Raw genomic sequence first — 19,620 nt, forward strand, 5'->3', positions numbered from 1 at the left:
GTTATTCAAGCACCTTTTAGCCCCTTTTTTGTTGGTATGAAACAGGTGCACCAAACTAACTTGTGAAACCAGTTCCACTTGCCTTCTATCTCTACATATTTACTTTTCTTTTGTTGACAGTATAATCACACAGTGACACAGACGGTGTCATTCAAATACAGACTTTCAGATTAAAGCTAGGTTTAGTCTGATGGATAAAGTGAACAACTTCTTCTGTAGATTTCATGCTGAATGCACGAGCTAAGAAATACATGTAAATGCAAACAAATTCATGTAAAAAAAAAAAAAGTGTGCTGGTTTAGAGTGTTTTTCAGGTCACATCGTTTTTGTTGTATTATTTTTTTTATAAGGCTTGTGGATTTTAAATATTAAAGATAAGTTCTGAACCAGTGTCTGATGTTGGTGAAGCACAATAAATGCAAATACATTTGAATGAAATCAGTCAAAACAAACACGCAGTCAGGTTGTGTTAATAGAGTCTGAGTCAAGTATCTGGGCTGGTCTTCATGGCTGTGTAACTGAACCAAAACACTGACACCAAGTGACCAAATATGAAGTGTACAGCTTTGAGAACATGCTTATATTTTTGCATCTATTTATTATGAGATAATAGATTAATAGATCAATAACAACATGATATTGATGAATTGAAATTACAAATGGATCCAATTGGTGTTTTTTTTTTTTTTGGGGGGGGGGGGTATCATCTGTTGAACAGAATGTACCTTATGTGTTTATGCAAACTTGTTCCAACTTAATCCACTGGCCCCATGCAAAAACCAGGGCCATTAAAGGGATTAAAGTGTCTCCATTTGTGTATCAGTGAAACTCTCACAGTACTTGATACTAACACAAAACTGAAAGAGACTCAACCACCATCATCATCTGTGCTTATTGTTTTGTCTCCTCTTTGTCCCTGAGGTCACACTAAATACTAACCTTTACCTGAAGAGGCTTTTCAGTTCTCTCATTCTTTTTAATTCTGTGCACATATTTGCAGATTGAGACAACCCTGCTAAAACAACAAAGCTAAAGGTTACCTCAGCCTTTTGTTAAATACTGTATACGTAATAACATACATCCTGTTTTCCATGTGTTAAAGCCATTTGACACATGTACTGTCCTTCAGCACAGTGGAACAGATTGACACTGGTTTTACACAACACAGCACTCACATCCATAAAACTGCTTTTCTTTTATGTTGCTGGAGTCTATTTTAAGGCACAGGTCAGTACGTAACATCCTAAACATGTCCCACACAGAGAAGACAGCCTGAACCGTCCATGGAGAAATGAACCAGAACTAGTCTTCACAGTTTTTTTTTTTTTTTACTTATTTCGTGTGATTAACAGAGGTACTGAAAACTGAAATAAATAGTTTAGGCTCATAGACGACCATAAATGAAATGTTTACACTGTACAGATTATATACATGTGTAAAAATAAAAAAAAATAAAATAAAAAAAATAAGATGCTTAAGATCATTTAAGAAGCTAAACAATGACAATCTTCAAGACTTCATTAATATGTAATAAAATGTAAATAGTGATTACTTTACATCTAAGTTTAGACTAGTACTAGTTTTTGCATCAGTTAACTGTTTGTCAGTAATTTAATAACTTTATTTTAGCATGTTCTCTCTTGTCTGCATTAACATTTCATGAGGTTGTCCCTACAGTACAGACAGTATTTTGTAGAAGTCATCTGTATTTTGACATTTTCTGAGTGCATTCACAAATAATCCAAGACAACTAATATTTTTAATAGAGACTTTAATAGATACTTAAAACAAATCTACAACCAGAGAATACAAATAAAAAATGGAAATTGCAAGCCAGGAAAAGAGAAATTATGGCACAGTAAGTCCACATTCAGCACATGGCATGGCTGAATATGGATTACATCTGCACATTTAAAAATACTAAAGTGAACAGGTGAATTATATGGCGTGTCACAACATCTTGGCAATATGACCTGTTTTATTACATTTGTGCACAGTTTATGGATTGTCTTTTTGTCATGATGGTGCCTTAAATTTAAAGTGTGCCGATTTCAAAAAGGCACCACACTGGTCCTGTATATAGTCTTTATTTCCTAGACACCTTTTCCCCCTTTTACATGTCATAAAACACAAACACGACATCGATGGTTGTCAGCTATGAGCCAGTGAGACCCAAAAAATATCAGGAGGTCATTCACACCAATAACTCCACCTGCTAAACACACTGCTGGTGTTCTTTGTGTAAACAATCAGCCAGTGGAGGTATCAGTTGAAATAAAAACCCGTACAGTCCTGGGCCTCGACCTTAAAAACTACTGCACTACGAAAAGCAGGAGTGACCAGAAGATAAGGGAAAAAACAAAGAGACATTGTGACTGTATTGAGAAAGTTTCCTGCAGATGCATGCTACAAATAATCACAGTGACATTATCTTTCCATTAAAGTTTCTGCTGACGTCGTTCCTGTCGGATGCCTCAATGGTAAACAACTTGCTTATCACATAAATCTGATAGTGCAGTGAAGGGTCGTTGGAGCTGCTCCTCAGCTGCCTCACAGTGCATTCATCCACACTGCACTACAGACTCACAATGAAGTGGTCAATAATATTTCCTTTGACATTTACCATTTAAAAACTCCAATTTCTGAATACAGCTTGGATTTTTTTCTTCCAATTCTGACTTTAAAAAGGAGTTGATGAGGGACTTTGCTGTCACCCTGTGGTCAGATGGTGGCAGTGCCCCAAAGCACCTAAATAACCCAAAGTTTTATTTCAAATACAAATTTATTTTATACAGCCAATGACAAATTTAAAAGACTACAAGAGACAAATTCATAATCACAGCTGAGGTACCGACCACATATGCCACATCAACTTGCAAACTGAATGAGGTGCACCAAAGTGGCGACTGTCGGGGCATCGTCTGCGTCAACATGTGCATAGTGCTCAGTGATTCCTGATTTTTTTTCTTTTAATAAAGTTAGAGAATACAATTGCAAAGAGTCATAAAAACAAGATAAGAAACGCATATGGAGTCCAGCCACTGACAGACAAGCATACTTGTTGAATCATCCATGACTCAGTCCTGGAGACTTGAGTTATGTTGTCAGACGAGTTCAGCCCAAGAAGGATCCCAGAGAAACATGAGAGACAGGAAGGTGTGCTGCATGTTGTGGCTGTCGGAGCTGTCATTGGTAGAGCAGGTAGTTCTTGAGAGAAGCTGGAAGAGGCAGTCTATGGATTTCACTCAGACGCTCTCGTCCTAATGCCACCCTCACTGACCGCCTACACAGGTCCATTAGAGAGAGGGGCTCAGCTGTGGGAAGACGAGAGGGAGACAGGGGTTAGGACGAGCATGGTCTACGTTCTCTGAAAAGGCTCAGTTTTATTTCACAAGTGTGTAATTTGTGGGTGGAATAAATATGAATGTACACCAATACACTCTGTATGATTTACATTTAATCTCCTAATACTTTTAAACTGAAGACTCAAATGGTGAGAAATCAAATTGAGATGTTGGTCTCAGTGTCTCAGATTCAGATTAATTTTCTTAATCCCTAGAGGAAAAACTTTGAATACTACTAAGGAAGAAGATTAATCCACTCTGATTTAATAAATAGGTTAAGCGTCTGCAGTGATTTAAGTTTGTACAAGGAGAGAAAGTAATAAAATTAACAAATATCTGTACACTGTAACACTGTACTTTAGCTAACCTGGTCTCTGCTAAAAGACAGATGGGTTATCATTAGGTTAAAATAAATAAAATAAATAAAATGTGAATCAGTAACGAAAGGTAAATCAATATCCCATTTTATACCCTTATTTTCCAGAATTTTGCATAAACCCCCATATCACAACATCATGTAGCTACAAGTATACACAAATATGTACAAAAACGAGTAATATAAAGGAGTCTCTTTTATATTTCCTGCTGACTCTTGAATGTTTCTGCCTGTCCTTTTCCACTTTGTTTTTAGTATTTTGCTGCTGTTGACGACAATTTCCCCACAGAAGGCTCAATAAAGTCATATTTTATCTTAATAATAACTTTTATTTAGAATGCACATTTCATTCAGTGAATCTCAGAGTGCTAATAAAGCTGCACCTTTTATTTTAAGGCAGCAAGGAAGTAACTTTGCCTCAATGTCTATTAAAAGGAGTCCACTCATGAGAAGGGCTGGGTAATGAACTTCAGTACTTGTATAGCTCTGACAACTGCTTAGATACTAATGAGCATCAAAAAATGACTAAAAAGTCAATTAGTAACCATTTTCACAACCTAAGGAGTAAATATCCTTTGCAATGATGCACAGCTTTAACAGATTTTTAATAATTTTAATTCCAAGTTGTTATAAATAGTATACTCATTTTTTGTTATTAAGCTACTTTGAGTCTATATGATTCATCCTTAAAAGTGTGGATGCTCATGCAGGACATGTTCTCTAGTCACAACATTCAAACTAATCTATGACAATATGGATCCAAACAGCAGCAGCATTTGCCACCATGCTACCTAACAGCCTTGAGCATAAAAGTAGAAAATCAAGGACTTCCTTGTTCTACATTCAGCAGTAGGAAGTCTCATCATATTAAAATGGGCTTTTGCATGCATCAGTCTGTGACGCTTCTTTCCACAGACTTAAACTAGGTCAAGGGATCTGAACAGAACATAAAATTGTAATGAGCACAGAGCTTTTGGGACATGTGGGTAGTACACCCTGTTTTGATAAGCAACTATTTTTCCCTCATTGGAAGCCCATGACCCTTATGCCATGAAATAATTGGAGATAATCCAATTGGAATCATTTCATGTTTGCCAGGGGAAATAAATAACAAATAGCTTGTTATGTATATAAACATTAAGGGAGTATGTAATGCTTTAAAGACATACAAAGTACAATTAATCTGAAAAGCTGCAGGTTATATGTTTACTCTGAACTTCACGACAAAATGAAATCATGGAGAAAAAGTGAATCACTCAGGAACAACAATATCATTTTCTATGTTGTTTGGACTGAAGTCAGAACATTAAGTCATGATATCACTTGTACAGTTTCACCAAAGGCTTTGATAAGCACTCAAACTGATGTAAGATGTGGGACAAATAACACTACTCTGTAGTAACCTCATCTGCTGTAATGGCTGCAGGACCAAGCCTTAGCGGTTACACCTTTGTTAATAACATCAATAAATGCTGTTTATGTAACAATTCTATACAACATATCAGTCAGTACATTTACATGCACACCAATATGCTCCTGTTATGCGGAATATGACAACAATTGTAAATTTGATGTAGGCTGTGAAACCAGCATACTCCAAATTAAGACTATTTAAAATGTACCACTGACTGAACCATGTGGGACATATCCATTCTTTGGATGTATTGCACATTCAGAATATGAATCATAACCAGAGGTTTTCCAGAAATTTACAACGGATGGTCTCATGATGGTTTATGCTCGACTCTGTGTCCTACACAAACCAACAAGAAAACCATTTGCAAGGCTGGAGTAAAGATTAGAAAGTTACTGCAGCTTTCAAATTTTGATTAGTTTTTATTTAGTCTCTCTTTGGGTGATTTTAGTTTAAGAATTAATTCGCTAACTAAATAAAAAAAGTGCAGGTACAAATGTGACAACTTATTCTTAGTGTGTAGATTACTAAATTCTAAACCAATAATAAAGGACTAATTACTCTCAGTTTAAGCCATGAACTTGTACAGGTACAGAACACATGCATTACTACCCAGTGTGTAGACCTGGTGAAATAGAGGCCAACAAGCAACCCCAAAAAACTAAAGAAAAGAGTGGTACATGGTGATATTGTGGATTCAGTAACACTGGCCTTGATAAGCAAGGAAGTAGAATACTGAACTGCAATACTGTCAACAAAAGTCACAATATGGACTTTTCCCATCACTTGTAGGGCCCTAGTTTTTATAATATTCATATTTCTATCTTGATCTGATAAACAAGGACATTTACATTAATCAAAGTATGCATTTCGGCACATAAACAGGAGTGTCATATGAACAATGTGTCATTGAAACAGCATATCAAAAGAATGTCTTTGTAAGAATACTATCTACTTGGAATAAAGGCAAAAGCGGAATACTTTGTGTGAGTAAACACAGTCACTCATGGTCACACAGGAACAGGAGAGAAAATGGCTTTTACTTACGATCAAGTCCATTTATGTACCGGATTCGTATTTCACAGTGTCCCCACACGGCGCTCACCACTGGATACAGCTTTCTGCCTTTAAGTCCTCTGAATGCCACCCCGAGATAATGTCCATCCACTATGTAACCCAGAGTCCCCTCGTCCATGTCTAGAACGACTAAGAGGGAGTCTGGTATAATGAAGGTCTCGTCGGGCTCGAGGAAGGCCGGGTAGGTTTTCCCTGGGTGATTCTTTCCATCATGGTAGAGTTTACTTCTGCACAAGTCCCAACCCCAGGACTCTGTGTTGCTTCCTACCAATGCTGTATATCCCATTGAGTGCAGCGGGGCATCGCTTGTTGCCACGCCGACCACAGCGTGCGTGCCCCTTTGACGCATGGCCCAGCTGATCTCCCACACATGTAGTCCCCTTGTGTAACCAACACGACCGCGAATTGCATCTGTGCTCTGAGCCACAGGGTGTCTGTGAAACACCAGCTTGTTGTCATCCTTTACAAAAATGTTTCGGGAGCGGTCATCATTGTTCCACGAGTGCTGGACCTGCACATCCAGACTGGCAGGTGGCATGTCCAGGAGCAGATCCAGTCGCGCTGGTTTGGTGTGGCTCAGGGCCTGTAGCTCCAGCTTCAGGGGGCTGAATGCCGGATCCCGCATATCAATGGTTTTTATGCCACCTGGGACCTTCTGCCCCATGCTCTGGGTGGATGTAGCAGCTCCCCCTACCTCCTCCCTCCCCCCTCCACAAACACAAACGGGGGGAGTAATGAGCCTCAGACCCTCTTCTCCACTGTGCTACTGCTACCAAAGAAGCAGGTTGCAGGCCTGTGTCAGCAGTTGTAGGCAGGCCAGGTGTTTTTTGAAGCCTACCTAGAGAGATTAGAGGAGAGGAAGCAGGAGAGAAAAACAACTTAATTATCACACCAAATCTAATTAGTCATCTTTGCCTTTGAAGCAAGAAACATCACATCCTACAAACAGATCAGCAAACTAAGCACAAACTAAGCAGAATTGTAAACCTATAGTCTGTACAAATTACAAAATGATACATTGGTTACAGTGCACATTTATTGTTTTTCATCAATTATACACCCTATGAAGACCCTCCACAGTCTAATTTGACCCAATCTCGGTTGCATATTGAACAGCAATTATTGTGGCAAGAGAAGACTTGTTCTTGACAGAGACACTGACACAATATGGTTTTATTTCATACAGAGCTTTTGTTTTTAATAGTGAGCAGAGGTTCAGCTTTCCCATATACCATCTGTGCTTACTTGGCTTGTTTTCAGGTTAGGACTCAATGTTATGGCCTTGCTAATCAAATAAGCCAAAAATGAACTGATACATCAGTACAGAGCAAATTAACAAGACAGAATCTGCGGCAGATTTGAGTTAACTTTCTGATACTGAAACTCAGATTTCTGTATCCACAGCCCCTCAGACAGTACAATATTTTTAGACTTCTCAGTATAACAAAAGATGCGTTTGGTGCTGCTTTGTCACAAAGCATACATGTCTTACCATACCGGTCAAACCACACTGTCCGACATCTGCAGCTAAGACTAGCTAAAATAAACACAATGTGGACTTGTTTCAAGTCTGACATCATTTTATAGAATCAGCAAAACATTTTACGCTAAAGGTGAAATCGACCTAAGAAAAAATAATCCCTACTTGAAGACATTCACTAAACAAGCAACTTTAATGCTAGCAATAACACCAACTAATGATGCAACACCATCTGTTAAGTGGCCATAATTAAATTAGTTGAGTACTAATCTTCGATTGAGTGCAGACTGTCAAACTCCATGGAAAACAATGTATTTAGTGAGTCTCACTTTGCTTTAACAGAATTCATTCTGAAATAATCAGGATAGAAACTGATGACACTGTTCTCATGTGATGTTTACTGTATAAACCATAAGGAAAACACTGTCCCATGATGTAAGACAGCAGTTAAGCGAGTCTAAATACCAAACCTAACTGATACATTTATAAATATACACAGCAGGAAATGTTTCTTATGACTGTTACCCCAATTCTGGGAGATGTGCTGTAGATTTTCTATTACTGTGACCATCTTTGACTACAATAGTTCAAGTTTAATCTGTATAGCCATGCCCCTGCCTGCCAAAGAAGGCAGACAAAATAAACAAGTTTCAGCAGCCCAACAGTCACAAACATGTTTTTTAAAATTGAAGAGATTATGTTTAATTGACAGAAATATTTACAACGAATAGAAAGGCCTAGTTACAACCTTCAACTATGCTGGGATTTTAGGAACTGGCAGCACACAGGGGCTTCATTTATCAACTTTATAAGATTAGGACATTGATTAACTTGAAGGAAGCATAGAAATTTAAGGAGGGACTAAAGATAAATGTCAAGAGCACAGCAAACACTTTGAAACTCATTTATTACCAGCTACCCAGACTAAATACTTAAATAAAATGATCATTCATTTGTGCTTTAAAGCATTTTTGTTTGGTTCATCAGTTGATATGAGCTTCAAAAATTAATGAGTTCATTAACTGTTCAGGCAAGTGTCAAGCAACAAATGCCAGCCTTTCCCATGGTGTACCTTTGTAAATACTTTTCTTTGGTAATTTCTATTCAAACTTTTTTCTACATTTTAGAAGTATTAGGTGTTACTTTAACCAATACAAAATATGAGTAGTTTAATCAGCAAGTAAAATAATCATTATTATTTACTGGTCATTATCAGACAGCGTTAAAAAAATCCCCTGATGAGACAAAGCACATGCATCATGACAATGCAATCATCAGCTTGGTGAAATGTAACCGACTTGATTACAGTATCACTGATTGAGTAGTTGGAGAAACATTAACAAACCTTTACCCTACATAAAGCCTGCTACTGCACGGCAAAATTAGACAGTAAAACTTATCAGTGACAGTTATCAGTAGATCAGTGACCTTTGAGTCACACAGTGTCTACAGCATTTAACTGTAAAACACATGTCAGGCATGTTTTGACAGTTCTCAAAGTACAACTACCTTTGAAAAAAAAAAAAAAAAAAGGAAAAAAAAACACTCATGGCCTGCCAAACTTGCAATGGCAAACACCCATGTTATGTTCAACATTTACCTAGTCATTCACTAAAAATTAAAATAAATTAACAACATGAAAGATGGTCAATACTTATTTGATTAGTTGTCGCCAATTACGCATTAGTCCTCCAGACTTTCATGATAAAATGAAGGTAATCCAAGAATTTGCAATGATGCTGCCAATTCCGTGGCCAGTATAAAGTTATTTTTACATCACAGTACATTTTCACAAAGGATGACAGAAAAAATTTGTATTATTTAGCTTTCAACCAGCAATTAGCCTACCCATTTTTAGTTCTGTTCATTATTGTCCTGGTTTTGTCAGCTCAATTATGCTAAAAGTGCTGCCATCAGTGGGACAATCAAGCATTCTATGGGGTTTTTAATTTCAGTAATGCCTTTTCGAAGTTAAAGTTAAATGATGAAATTGATCACAACAGCACTCAAATCATCTCACCAAATGAAGCAGAATAAACATTTGCTTGCTAAGTATCAACAAAATAACAGATCTTCAGCCATGGGGTGATCCAGCTGTTACTCATCTCTCCTGAAAGTGAAATATTCCCACAAACATAAAGAGAGAAGAAAGAAACCATTGCCCGGTCACTGGGGTGACAGGTTTGAGGTAAATACTGTTAGACCCCAAGTAGCAGAAAGACTAAGTACACAGAATTTTAGACAAAAACCATAACTGATGTGATTTATGTACAAGCTACGATGACAAACCACAACCATAACAGGGTACAACTATAGTTTTATTTTCATATATAACAGGTAATCTCTACGTTCTTCTAATAATTTTAACCCATCTGAAAAACAGTGTAGTGTCATTCATTTTTACTGAGGCCATTATCAAGGCCACTCCACCTACACAACTGAGAATCATGATCCAAGAGAGCAAGTGACTCTTTTGGTGACAGAGGGGTGACTACTCCTGCTCTTTGGTCTTCATATTTCTGCCCCAGCTAGGCTGCAGAGAGCATTGTCTCATGTGGAAAACTGTGCTGCTGGGAAGGCCACTCTAATTGAATTGTAGACAAGAGTTCATTGAGAAGTGGTTTGGCTCTTCTTCTAATGCAAGTAAACAACCATTTAAATGGGTCATGTCTCCTCAGTGATTGGAAAACAGGAGGAAAGAAAAAGCAAGCAGCGGGTGGCCAGCATCTGAATGTAAACAATCTCTTTTTCAATGCCTGTCCAGCATTCAGAGAGAGTGAAACATGTTAATTTGCACACTCTTTGAGCCAGGAGTTTACCATTCCCTCTCCACGTGGAGGGCCACCTCGCAATGCACAACATGCACAAACAAATCAAAATTAAAATAACAATAGTTTGTCTTCCCACAGATATCCTGGACTGAAAAACAAACAAAGCCAGTAGTAGTATGAAAGGTGGCTTGCGGTGCGATATATTTGGGCTGAGATGCTGACCCAGGCTGGTTGGGGTTACAGGGCCCCTGGGTTAGTTTGGAGCTGATTAAAATGCAAGGGGAAATGCTCACTGGATTTGCTGAGCCAAGAAAACACTTGCCTCTATTGTGAGGACCAATTTAGACCAGGGCCACCTGAACTAAAGCCCCAGCCTATTCGCTGACCTGACGAGTACATAAACATCAAGTTTTACCAACGAAAGACTAGCTGTGTACAGATAAAAATAACTTTCCTACTACCAGCTGATTGTGTTTTATACAAAAAAGTACAACTATGGACAACTTCTATTGTCTACAATTCTGTAACTAAACTGACATGTCCATGAATACATTCACACATCGTCTATGGTAGAACTCCTTAATGGCACAAAAACATAATATTTGAGGCCAATAAAGTAAAATTTTCATGTGTGTAGGTAGAAGGGGCTTGGCTAGGTGTGAACCGTCTAATGAGTTGGCAGGTGAGTTTATACAGGCCTTCAGCACAGGTAAACCCATTATAGCTCCCCATACAAGCTAACAAAAGAGCAACCACACCTTTTAACTGTATTTAAAGAGTTTAGTTCCGTCTCTTTACGTTCAGCTCCATTTAATCGGTGGCTCTGTTAAAACTGTGTTGATGTATTCTGAATTATTAACCCATATATGGTTTCTTTCATGGTATAGTCACTTAAAAACAGAACATTTATGGTTCGTGAAGCAGTATTTACTTGCGGGGCAGGTGTAGAAAAGGCTTAGCTAGGTGTAGCTACCTAATAACCTGGCATGTGAGTTTGAACAGGCCTTCAGCACAGTTAACCCATTATAGCTCCCCATGCTAGCTAACACAAGAGCCACCAAGCCGTTTAACTGAAGCTGTTGTCGACCAGGCAACCGTGTGCTCCGGGTTTACACACGCGCGACCACGGAGCGGAGCAGCCACTCAACTAGCCGCTAATTTTGCGTCATTTTCCAGTTTGCTGAAGCTCGAGCGCGTTTGATATATTAGTTACACGAGCCTAGTTAGCTTAACGGCAGCAAAACACACTAAATGTAATGTTAATGAGGGCGAAAGAAAAGACGAAATAAACTCGCTGGCCCCTTTAAACCGGAGCGACAACAGCCCACTGCGGCCGTATGTTTGCGCTATCGAAAATGTAAATACCGTCCTGAGGAAAACTGAAACCGAAAAAAAGCTCTCCGCCTGCCACCATATGAGCAGGGAAACACATGAAGACGAGGGTGAAAAGCAGATAACTGCACAAACCTTGCCGAGTTGTAAAAGCGGCGTGGAAGAAACCAGTGTGGCGAGGGCTGAGGTTCTTCGCCGTCCTACTCCATCCTAGTTTCCTGGTCGCCTCACCTTGTACCATTCCAGGCTGGACATGCAGTAGGTGGAATGATGATGGCTGCTCTCTAACATCTCTCGCATCACGTGGTAAATGCTCCCAGCTGCTCTGCTAGATTAGGACCTCCCTACTGTCGGCCTGTAGCCGCACACACACGGCGTCATGTTAACGAGAACATAGGTACGCTTATGTTTCCTTCTTTTTTTATCGGTAGGTCATAAATAACAAACAATAAGTAAATAGAAACCAATGTGAAAATAAAATGTTTGACGCGCACGTGCATTAAAATGTGAATACTGGCCTGTTGCTTCAACAATGAAAGCCAATAAGCAATTTATAAACTGTAAATGCAACATGACAGTGGCGAATTCATTTGATTGATAAATAGTTTTATTTCTAATCTGCATTATATTACCGAACATCCTATATGGTGCAGCAGGCTACATTATTATTATTATTATTATTATTATTATTATTATTATTATTATTATTGTTTTATTTATTTATTTATTTATTTATTTATTTTCATACTTTATTTACAAAATACCGTTTACACATAGACAAGAACATGGCATGGAGAAAAAAAACCCATAATGCTCGAGGTGAGGCAGGAAGAAATTAAATACAATTACATAAATAGGTAGGTAAATCAAATAAAATAAAAGTAAAGGAATAAACAAGAAGAGAAAAATAAATAAAATAAAAATAAATAAATTACAACTTAAATTCGTCACATAAAGCTTTAGTCTTCACAGCTTTAGGGTTAGTGCGAAAGTTAAGTGTGTCTAGATAGGATTTCAAATAAGATTTAAAGACCACAAAGCTGGGTTTCTGATTGGCAAATTTGCTTGTATGTATATGAAATTTAGCTAATAAGGAAATGAGATCAAGAATAAACAATTTCCGAACAGGCAAATCAGTAATAAAGAAACCAAATAAAATATCTTCGATTTTGAAGTTAAAAGAAATATCCAGCTTTCTGTTTAAAAAAAGATTGATATCACACCAAAAAAATTGACAAAAGGCACATTCCCAAAACAAATGAGTAAATGTTTCATCCGAAAGCAAACTACATTAATGATTGAAATCTATTCACTTCCGGTCGCATAAGTGGGCGTGGTCAGGTTGGCGTAAGAAGAGCTACATATACATGAAAGTACATTAATAAGGTCTAAATATAATAATGCACCAATAAACAACTAGCTCATTTGAACGTCAGTTCTTGTCCTGTGTGTTTTTACCTCGTCCGGATGAGATATCGCGAGAGTTCGTTGGGAAGCTACACAGTCCTCAAATAAAGACAATTTTCTTTTCATCTGTTTGTGTTAAAAATCCAAAAGGGTCCAATATTTACTTGGGTAATTTGGAGGTTGAAGGAATCCGTAAAAATTTGTAGATTACGTTTGCTTTTATCATTTGGATGAATGGGGCAGGAGCAGCTGCTATTGACACTGAAAAGAGTATTCTACTCTCCAGTGAATTGTCCTTATCCTAAAACATTATAAATATAATTGTTCCATTTCTGTTGTTACACCCCTTGAACCAATCACTAAATCTTCAGTTAAGTTTAATTGTCTTTTACACAATAACTGAAACTATCCCAGTACTGTCTACTTTCGAGGGAAATGTCATAGAGGTGGTTCATGTGTATAAGTATCTTGGCACCTTGATTGATGACTCCCTCACTTTCAGGCCCCACATTGAAAACCTGGTAAAGAAGTTAAAGCTTAAACTGGGCTTTTACTTTCAAAGTTGTGTTTTTCTTTTGATGTAAAAAAGCGCCTTGTCACTGCCACTTTTTTATCAGTGTTAGATTATGGAGATGTTCTTTATATGAACGCATTGTCCAAGTATCTTCAAATGATTGACACAGTTTATCATGCTTCTCTGAGGTTTATTACTAATTCTAAAACCATGACACATCATTGTGAGTTGTATTCCAGAGTGGGCTGGCCTGCCCTGTCCACTAGGAGGCTGGGACACTGGTACACCTTCATTTTCAAGGCTATACTTGGGCTACTGCCTTCCTATATCTGTATTTTAATAACAAGAAGAAGTGTTGATTCTTACTGTCTGCGATCGAATGAGCATTTGTTCCTCTTTGTGCCATTTGCCCATACAGAACTGGATAAAAGGGCATTTGTGTACTCTGCCCCGTCCACATGGAATATGTTGCTAAAAGACTGGAAACTGTCTGAACTGATCTCCCTGAATGCTTTTAAATCCAAACTCAAAGTGCTGGAGAACAACTCAATGACTTGCACATTTCGCATTGGTTGAATTGTCCTGTAAATTATTGTTTGTTGTAACTGTATGTTGTAACTATGTGTTGTGTTTCATGCTGTCTCTTGGCCGGGACTCCCTTGGAAAAGAGGTTCTTAATCTCAATGGGATCTTTTTCCCGGTTAAATAAAGGTTAAATAAATTAAAAAAATAAAAATAAAAAACTGAAAGATCATTATTAATGTAAGTAAGAACTATTAACTATTTCACTTTTAGCTTTTTTCCCTTTTCTTCGTCCATGCCTATGACACTTCTACTACTAATACAGACACAGTGTATAGATTATTGTGATGCAGAATAATAATGAAAATAAAAAACTGATTATATATATATTTTTTTTTTAATCAAGGAATAAGATGTCTGAGGATGAAGAAAACGTTGATATTTACTTTTTTGAGATTTCTAGGATATTTCACACTACCTGAAAAAAATAGCATTATAAATGACAAGTATATGAAATGTATGTTGTGTTACTTAAGATAAACACAGCTCAATATGCAGCCACCCCTACTATAAAGCTGACTTCTTATCACTGCATTGCTACTTCAAACACAGATGACACTAGTGAGGCTTGATGCCATAAAAACCCTATACACAATTTTTGTGAGTTTGATGATAAAGCTAAATGTAATAATAAAAACATGTTTACACTGTCTGTGATGCTCTATATACAGACCTTTTAACACTTGCTGCACATTTTTATCCTCTTATATCGATTATGTTCCATGTGAAGATGTTATTTATTGATCCGTAACACTCTAGTCTATTGAGTAGACACACCCCACATGATCAGCTGACTTAAGTGACGGGCCAGTGAACGATGACTGCTCACAGCCTGTAACACTGGTGCACTTTGTTGCTCAGCTTGACCTGTGCCTGACACGGTTTACAATGCAGACAACAACATTATGATGAGTGAAGAGCCTTGATATCAGTAACAAAGTCAGTCAAGCTCCACTGACACCCAGGAAGTGTCAAGTAGAGTGAGTGTCAGACAATGTGGACTGACAAACATGATGAACTCATCGCTAACAGGGGCGTCTTTACAACAACACAGCCCATTCACAAATAAAATGGTGTGAATAATGATGGTAATACATTGTCAGATCAAGTTTTTATACCTTCTCCGTTAAGTCTGTATTTAACTAATTTTAGTATTGATAAAGTTCACATTTTGTTGAGCAAAACAACAAAAGAAAAAAAAATACAAAGGCACAAAAAAGGGATTGTTAACACACTCACGTTTCCTTTTAATTTTAAAAGTATATGACAAAGGTTGTGATGAAAAACAATACTGCAAACAAGACAAAAGTATGTACAATGAAAGGAGCTGTATATTTTCATGACAAAGAAGATCCCAATTAGGACAAGATATACATACATTAAATATAGAATTAAAATCACAGAAGATAGTATTCACATATTAGACCTATTTAAAAAAAAAAAAAAAAAAGCAAAAAAAAAAAGCAACTGATTTATGTAATTTATGTGATTTATGTAAGTATGTTGGACTTAAAGTATTTCTAATTTACTAAATTTTTCCATGTGAGGTGTAGGTTGTGTCTTCTTTAGCTGTAATTCAACACCTCATATCATTCATACACCTCAAGACATTTCTAGCTGCATATTTAATTCAGGATTCACTGGTGCACAAAAGAGAGCCTCACTATTAACCTTATAGAATTATAGAACAGAATCTTGTAACTCGAATTCGATGCTAATGATGAGTATTCATTCTTCAAGGCTTGATTTTTACATTGGTCCACAATAATACAAATGGTAGCAAACATGAGGACTTTTTTTGTCATTACTAATGGTTCAAAGAAATGATTACCAACATTTGTTTAAATTTTTTTTGTACCACCACAGAATCCCTTTCCTCCTCAAATCTGCAGCCCCATGTGAATCAGAGCAGCCACATACCAAATGTATTGGAAAAACTAGGATACTGATGCCATCTAGTGGTTTCTTGTGAACATACATCTCTATTAAGGGTTCAGAACCGTAGAGATTATTGACTCCGTCTGCATTAAACTGTACTTCGCTCATTCATCAATTTTCAGTACAATTTAGTATGCTTTCCTGGCATAAATATTAAGATTAACAATACTGATACATTAACATTAAGTGTCTTTGAGGACTTAGAAAAGCACTATATAAAACCGATGTATTATTATTATTATTATTATTATTATTATTATTATTATTATTATTATTATTAACAATACAGTTGAAATGAGGCATGAACTAAAAAATGCATGATAGAACTGGGAAATTAAAAAAAAAAATCAACTACTAATTAGTCAGACTTTATTTATATAACATATTTCATAGAGATTAGTGTGGTTCAAAGTGCTTCACAGAGGATTAATATATAGATAATAAGAGAGAAACCTGTAATAGAGTTAGATAAGATAGTTTAAAATGAAACAATAGATAAGCTATGCATTCATTTATCACTAATTCAGAATTTATCAGAAAAATCACATACAAAAAAGTTTAAGATTTAGTTTGAGTAAATGTATAAAATGAGAATTAAAGAAAGAAGAAAAACAAATTTAAAAAGCCTTACAAAACATGAAGTTATCACTAATTAAGAATTGATACAAAAATGACACAATACACAAACGAAGAAAGTACAAGTAAGGAATTTTCTTCTTCCCTCCTTAATTTCAGTGTTCCTAAGTTTTCCCCTGTATAGTTTTGGATTTGTCTGTGACAAGAACTGGAATTAAAGGTTTAAAATGACCTTATTTGTCCACTGTGTGCAGCAACTGAAGGTAATATGGCTCATTTTACATCCTTGGTAGGGAACATAGCTTGGCGACTTGAATTACCTTCCCCTCAGCTTGTCTCCCAGTGAAAAATCCCATTTTCCCATGCAGTGATGGTGCAATGTGCTGAGCTTGGTGATATCTCAGGGCCCCTCCACAGTGGAGGAGGAGGGGAGTGCAGACATGCTTACTGCCTCCCTTTTAGAAACCATCATTTCAGCAGGATCGATAGTACGTCCCACTCCACGGCTGGAAGAGTGCACTGCTTCTGATTGGGGGGGTAGGGAGGTGGTGTGGGGGGGCATGTGTGGACAGCTAAAGTTAAGTCGGAGCAGCACACGCAGCCAAGGTGAATGATCGCATGCTGCGTCAGACACTCGGCTCCTCTCTTGCTCTGGGATGCAGTTTCTGAGGTGGACCGGTGGGTGGATGCTGTCCTCAAGTGGTAGTTGCAGTTGCAGAAGCATACTGATGAAGCCACAGAAGTAGCTCAGCTTTAAGGTACCTGATGTTCTGAATTTCTGACTCACAAACCTGCCTGGAGAAGAATAAAGATTTGCAGCCGATGCAGCTTGCGTAAAACCTTCTTGTCTTTTTTTGAATCGTCCTACACCTCTTTGACTGTATTGGAGGTTGAGCTCTCAAATAGATTCATGCTGTAGGTGAGAGACGTCTCATATTACAGTAATATAAGACCTGTGCAGTCCAGCCTGGTATAGCACAAATGTTTATTATGATATTTACCGTTAATTAAAGTAGGATGTGGACAGCATGGTTTACTGACCTTCAGTTTGTTATTTAACATGTACTACTGTACAGAACAGAGATGGTTATGTGTTTAAAATATTTATACACCACACACCAGCCCTGTATGAGTATGTAATATAAATCTCCTGCTTTATTTATACACTGTGTATACCTGCATAGGAAGATGTCATCTGATCTCTACTGTGTTATACATCTAAAGTCATCATTATACATACCATTTTTATTTACACACACACACACACACACAAACACACACACACACATATATATATGTGTGTGTGTATGTGTGTGTATATAGTTATTTATTTTTTGTCATATCCCTTTTTTTGTTTTTCAAAAATAAGTACTTTGATTTTTCTTTGCCTTACTTTTGCACCCTTTTATTAAATGCACTTATATGCCAACCGATGTTTATTGCTATTGTCACTCTACTTGTGCAGTGACATTTAAGTTGAATCTAATCCAATATCACACAATACTGTAACATATTATCATCATATATTCTTTGAATTTATTTCCACCACTGTTCATTCATGGATTTTTTAAAAATTTCTTTTTATTCATTCAGTTCTTAACCTGTATCTGGTGAAAAAATAAATCAGTAAGGACATACCCTGCTACTTCAGCATGTAGCACTTCAAATGCATTTACTTAACCTGAACACACTCGACCATTAAGTACGTGCTTGGTGCTTATTTTAATGCAAGTTTTATTTATTTCTATGTAAATGTCCTTAAATATGTCCTGTGTGAATGTGATATGATGCGCTTTTCCATAATGTACTCCTGTTAATAACATGTTTCACTATACATTTGAGCCAAACACACATTTTTGCCTGTTATACATAAATAAAGCAGGCGATAAAGTATGTTCAGTTTTAGGTGCAGTGCAATTAATTTAGAGGTTGTTAATCAGCATGCTGTTGTGCTAATTCATAATATTTTCACAACTAAAGCTTGGAATTATCGTTTAGTATTTGATGCAGTATTTATAACTTGGAACTAGAATGATAATGTTGTAATAATTTTAGCTACATAAATTGGGTTAACACTAAGGATTAAGATTTCTATAACTCTATATTATTACAGAATTGTGTTCATTCTGTATCTTCTTATGCATTTGCAAACATATATTTAGTGTCTACCATACTTGGCTGACTTTCAAGTGCATTTTCTGGTGTACAGCACAGAAAGGGCTTCAGTTAGGAAAGGTGCACCACTGCGGGACGGGGGATGTGGATGGGACAGGATGTGTGGTGCAGTACGAGCATCCCCCCTGTTCAGATCGCTGCTCATTTGTCAAGTTGCCTGCAGACTTGAATGGTGCATTGCTGGTAAAACACAGAGAGGCAATCAGCAGTGGAACAGAGCACACCTCTGTGGGGAGGGGTCCCAGGTGGATGAGAGCCGACTTGGGTGATCTGCAGATTAAGAAAGGTGGGGGGTGGGGGTCCTTTCCTCAAAAAGCACGAACAGCAAATACAAGATGGTCAAACTGAAGCTGCATATTTATTGTCCTTACAGCGTTACTTCATTATCAGGGCTGTTTATGTACTTTTTAATCTTTAAGAAGGACTAGCATATTCATTGAACCCTAAAGCCATAGAATCTGTTATTTTTGAGTTTGTTCTACTTACAGTCTGCTGTCAGAAATGGACTGAACTGTGTGAAGAACTGCATGCCCTGGTTTGGTTCCTATGGTGTAACAGAAATGATAGAATGGGGAGCATGATTTATTTCACATCTTCCATTCTTACAATGAAACGCTGCTTTTCCATTGTGTCC

General features: G+C 37.3%; 1 protein-coding gene across 2 annotated transcripts; it reads right to left on the minus strand.

Moving 5' to 3' along the window:
* Positions 1-1,754: 1,754 nt before the first annotated feature.
* On the minus strand, positions 1,755-12,101 carry spsb1 (splA/ryanodine receptor domain and SOCS box containing 1). Of its 2 annotated transcripts, none has more exons than XM_030139462.1 (3): positions 11,930-12,101; positions 6,182-7,045; positions 1,755-3,314 (listed from the first exon to the last, which is right to left on the minus strand). In XM_030139462.1, exons 2-3 carry the CDS (start codon positions 6,873-6,875, stop codon positions 3,187-3,189), a joined length of 822 nt encoding a protein of 273 aa, XP_029995322.1. In that variant the 5' UTR covers positions 6,876-7,045; positions 11,930-12,101; the 3' UTR covers positions 1,755-3,186. The 2 variants fall into 2 exon arrangements, with proteins under 2 accessions (XP_029995322.1, XP_029995321.1); XM_030139461.1 differs by having other exon boundaries at positions 6,182-7,049.
* Positions 12,102-19,620: the final 7,519 nt, after the last annotated feature.

Source organism: Sphaeramia orbicularis, chromosome 7 (genome assembly GCF_902148855.1).
Source record: "Sphaeramia orbicularis chromosome 7, fSphaOr1.1, whole genome shotgun sequence".
NCBI lineage: Eukaryota > Metazoa > Chordata > Actinopteri > Kurtiformes > Apogonidae > Sphaeramia > Sphaeramia orbicularis.

What these genes read in the sequence shown, in the direction of transcription:
- spsb1 (XM_030139462.1), bottom strand. Translation starts at nt 6,875, where the DNA reads ATGGGGCAGAAGGTCCCAGGTGGCATAAAAACCATTGATATGCGGGAT. An exon ending in GTACATAAATGGACTTGATC is followed by an intron (nt 3,315 to 6,181) that starts GTAAGTAAAAGC and finishes GTCTTCCCACAG; the next exon opens with CTGAGCCCCTCTCTCTAATG.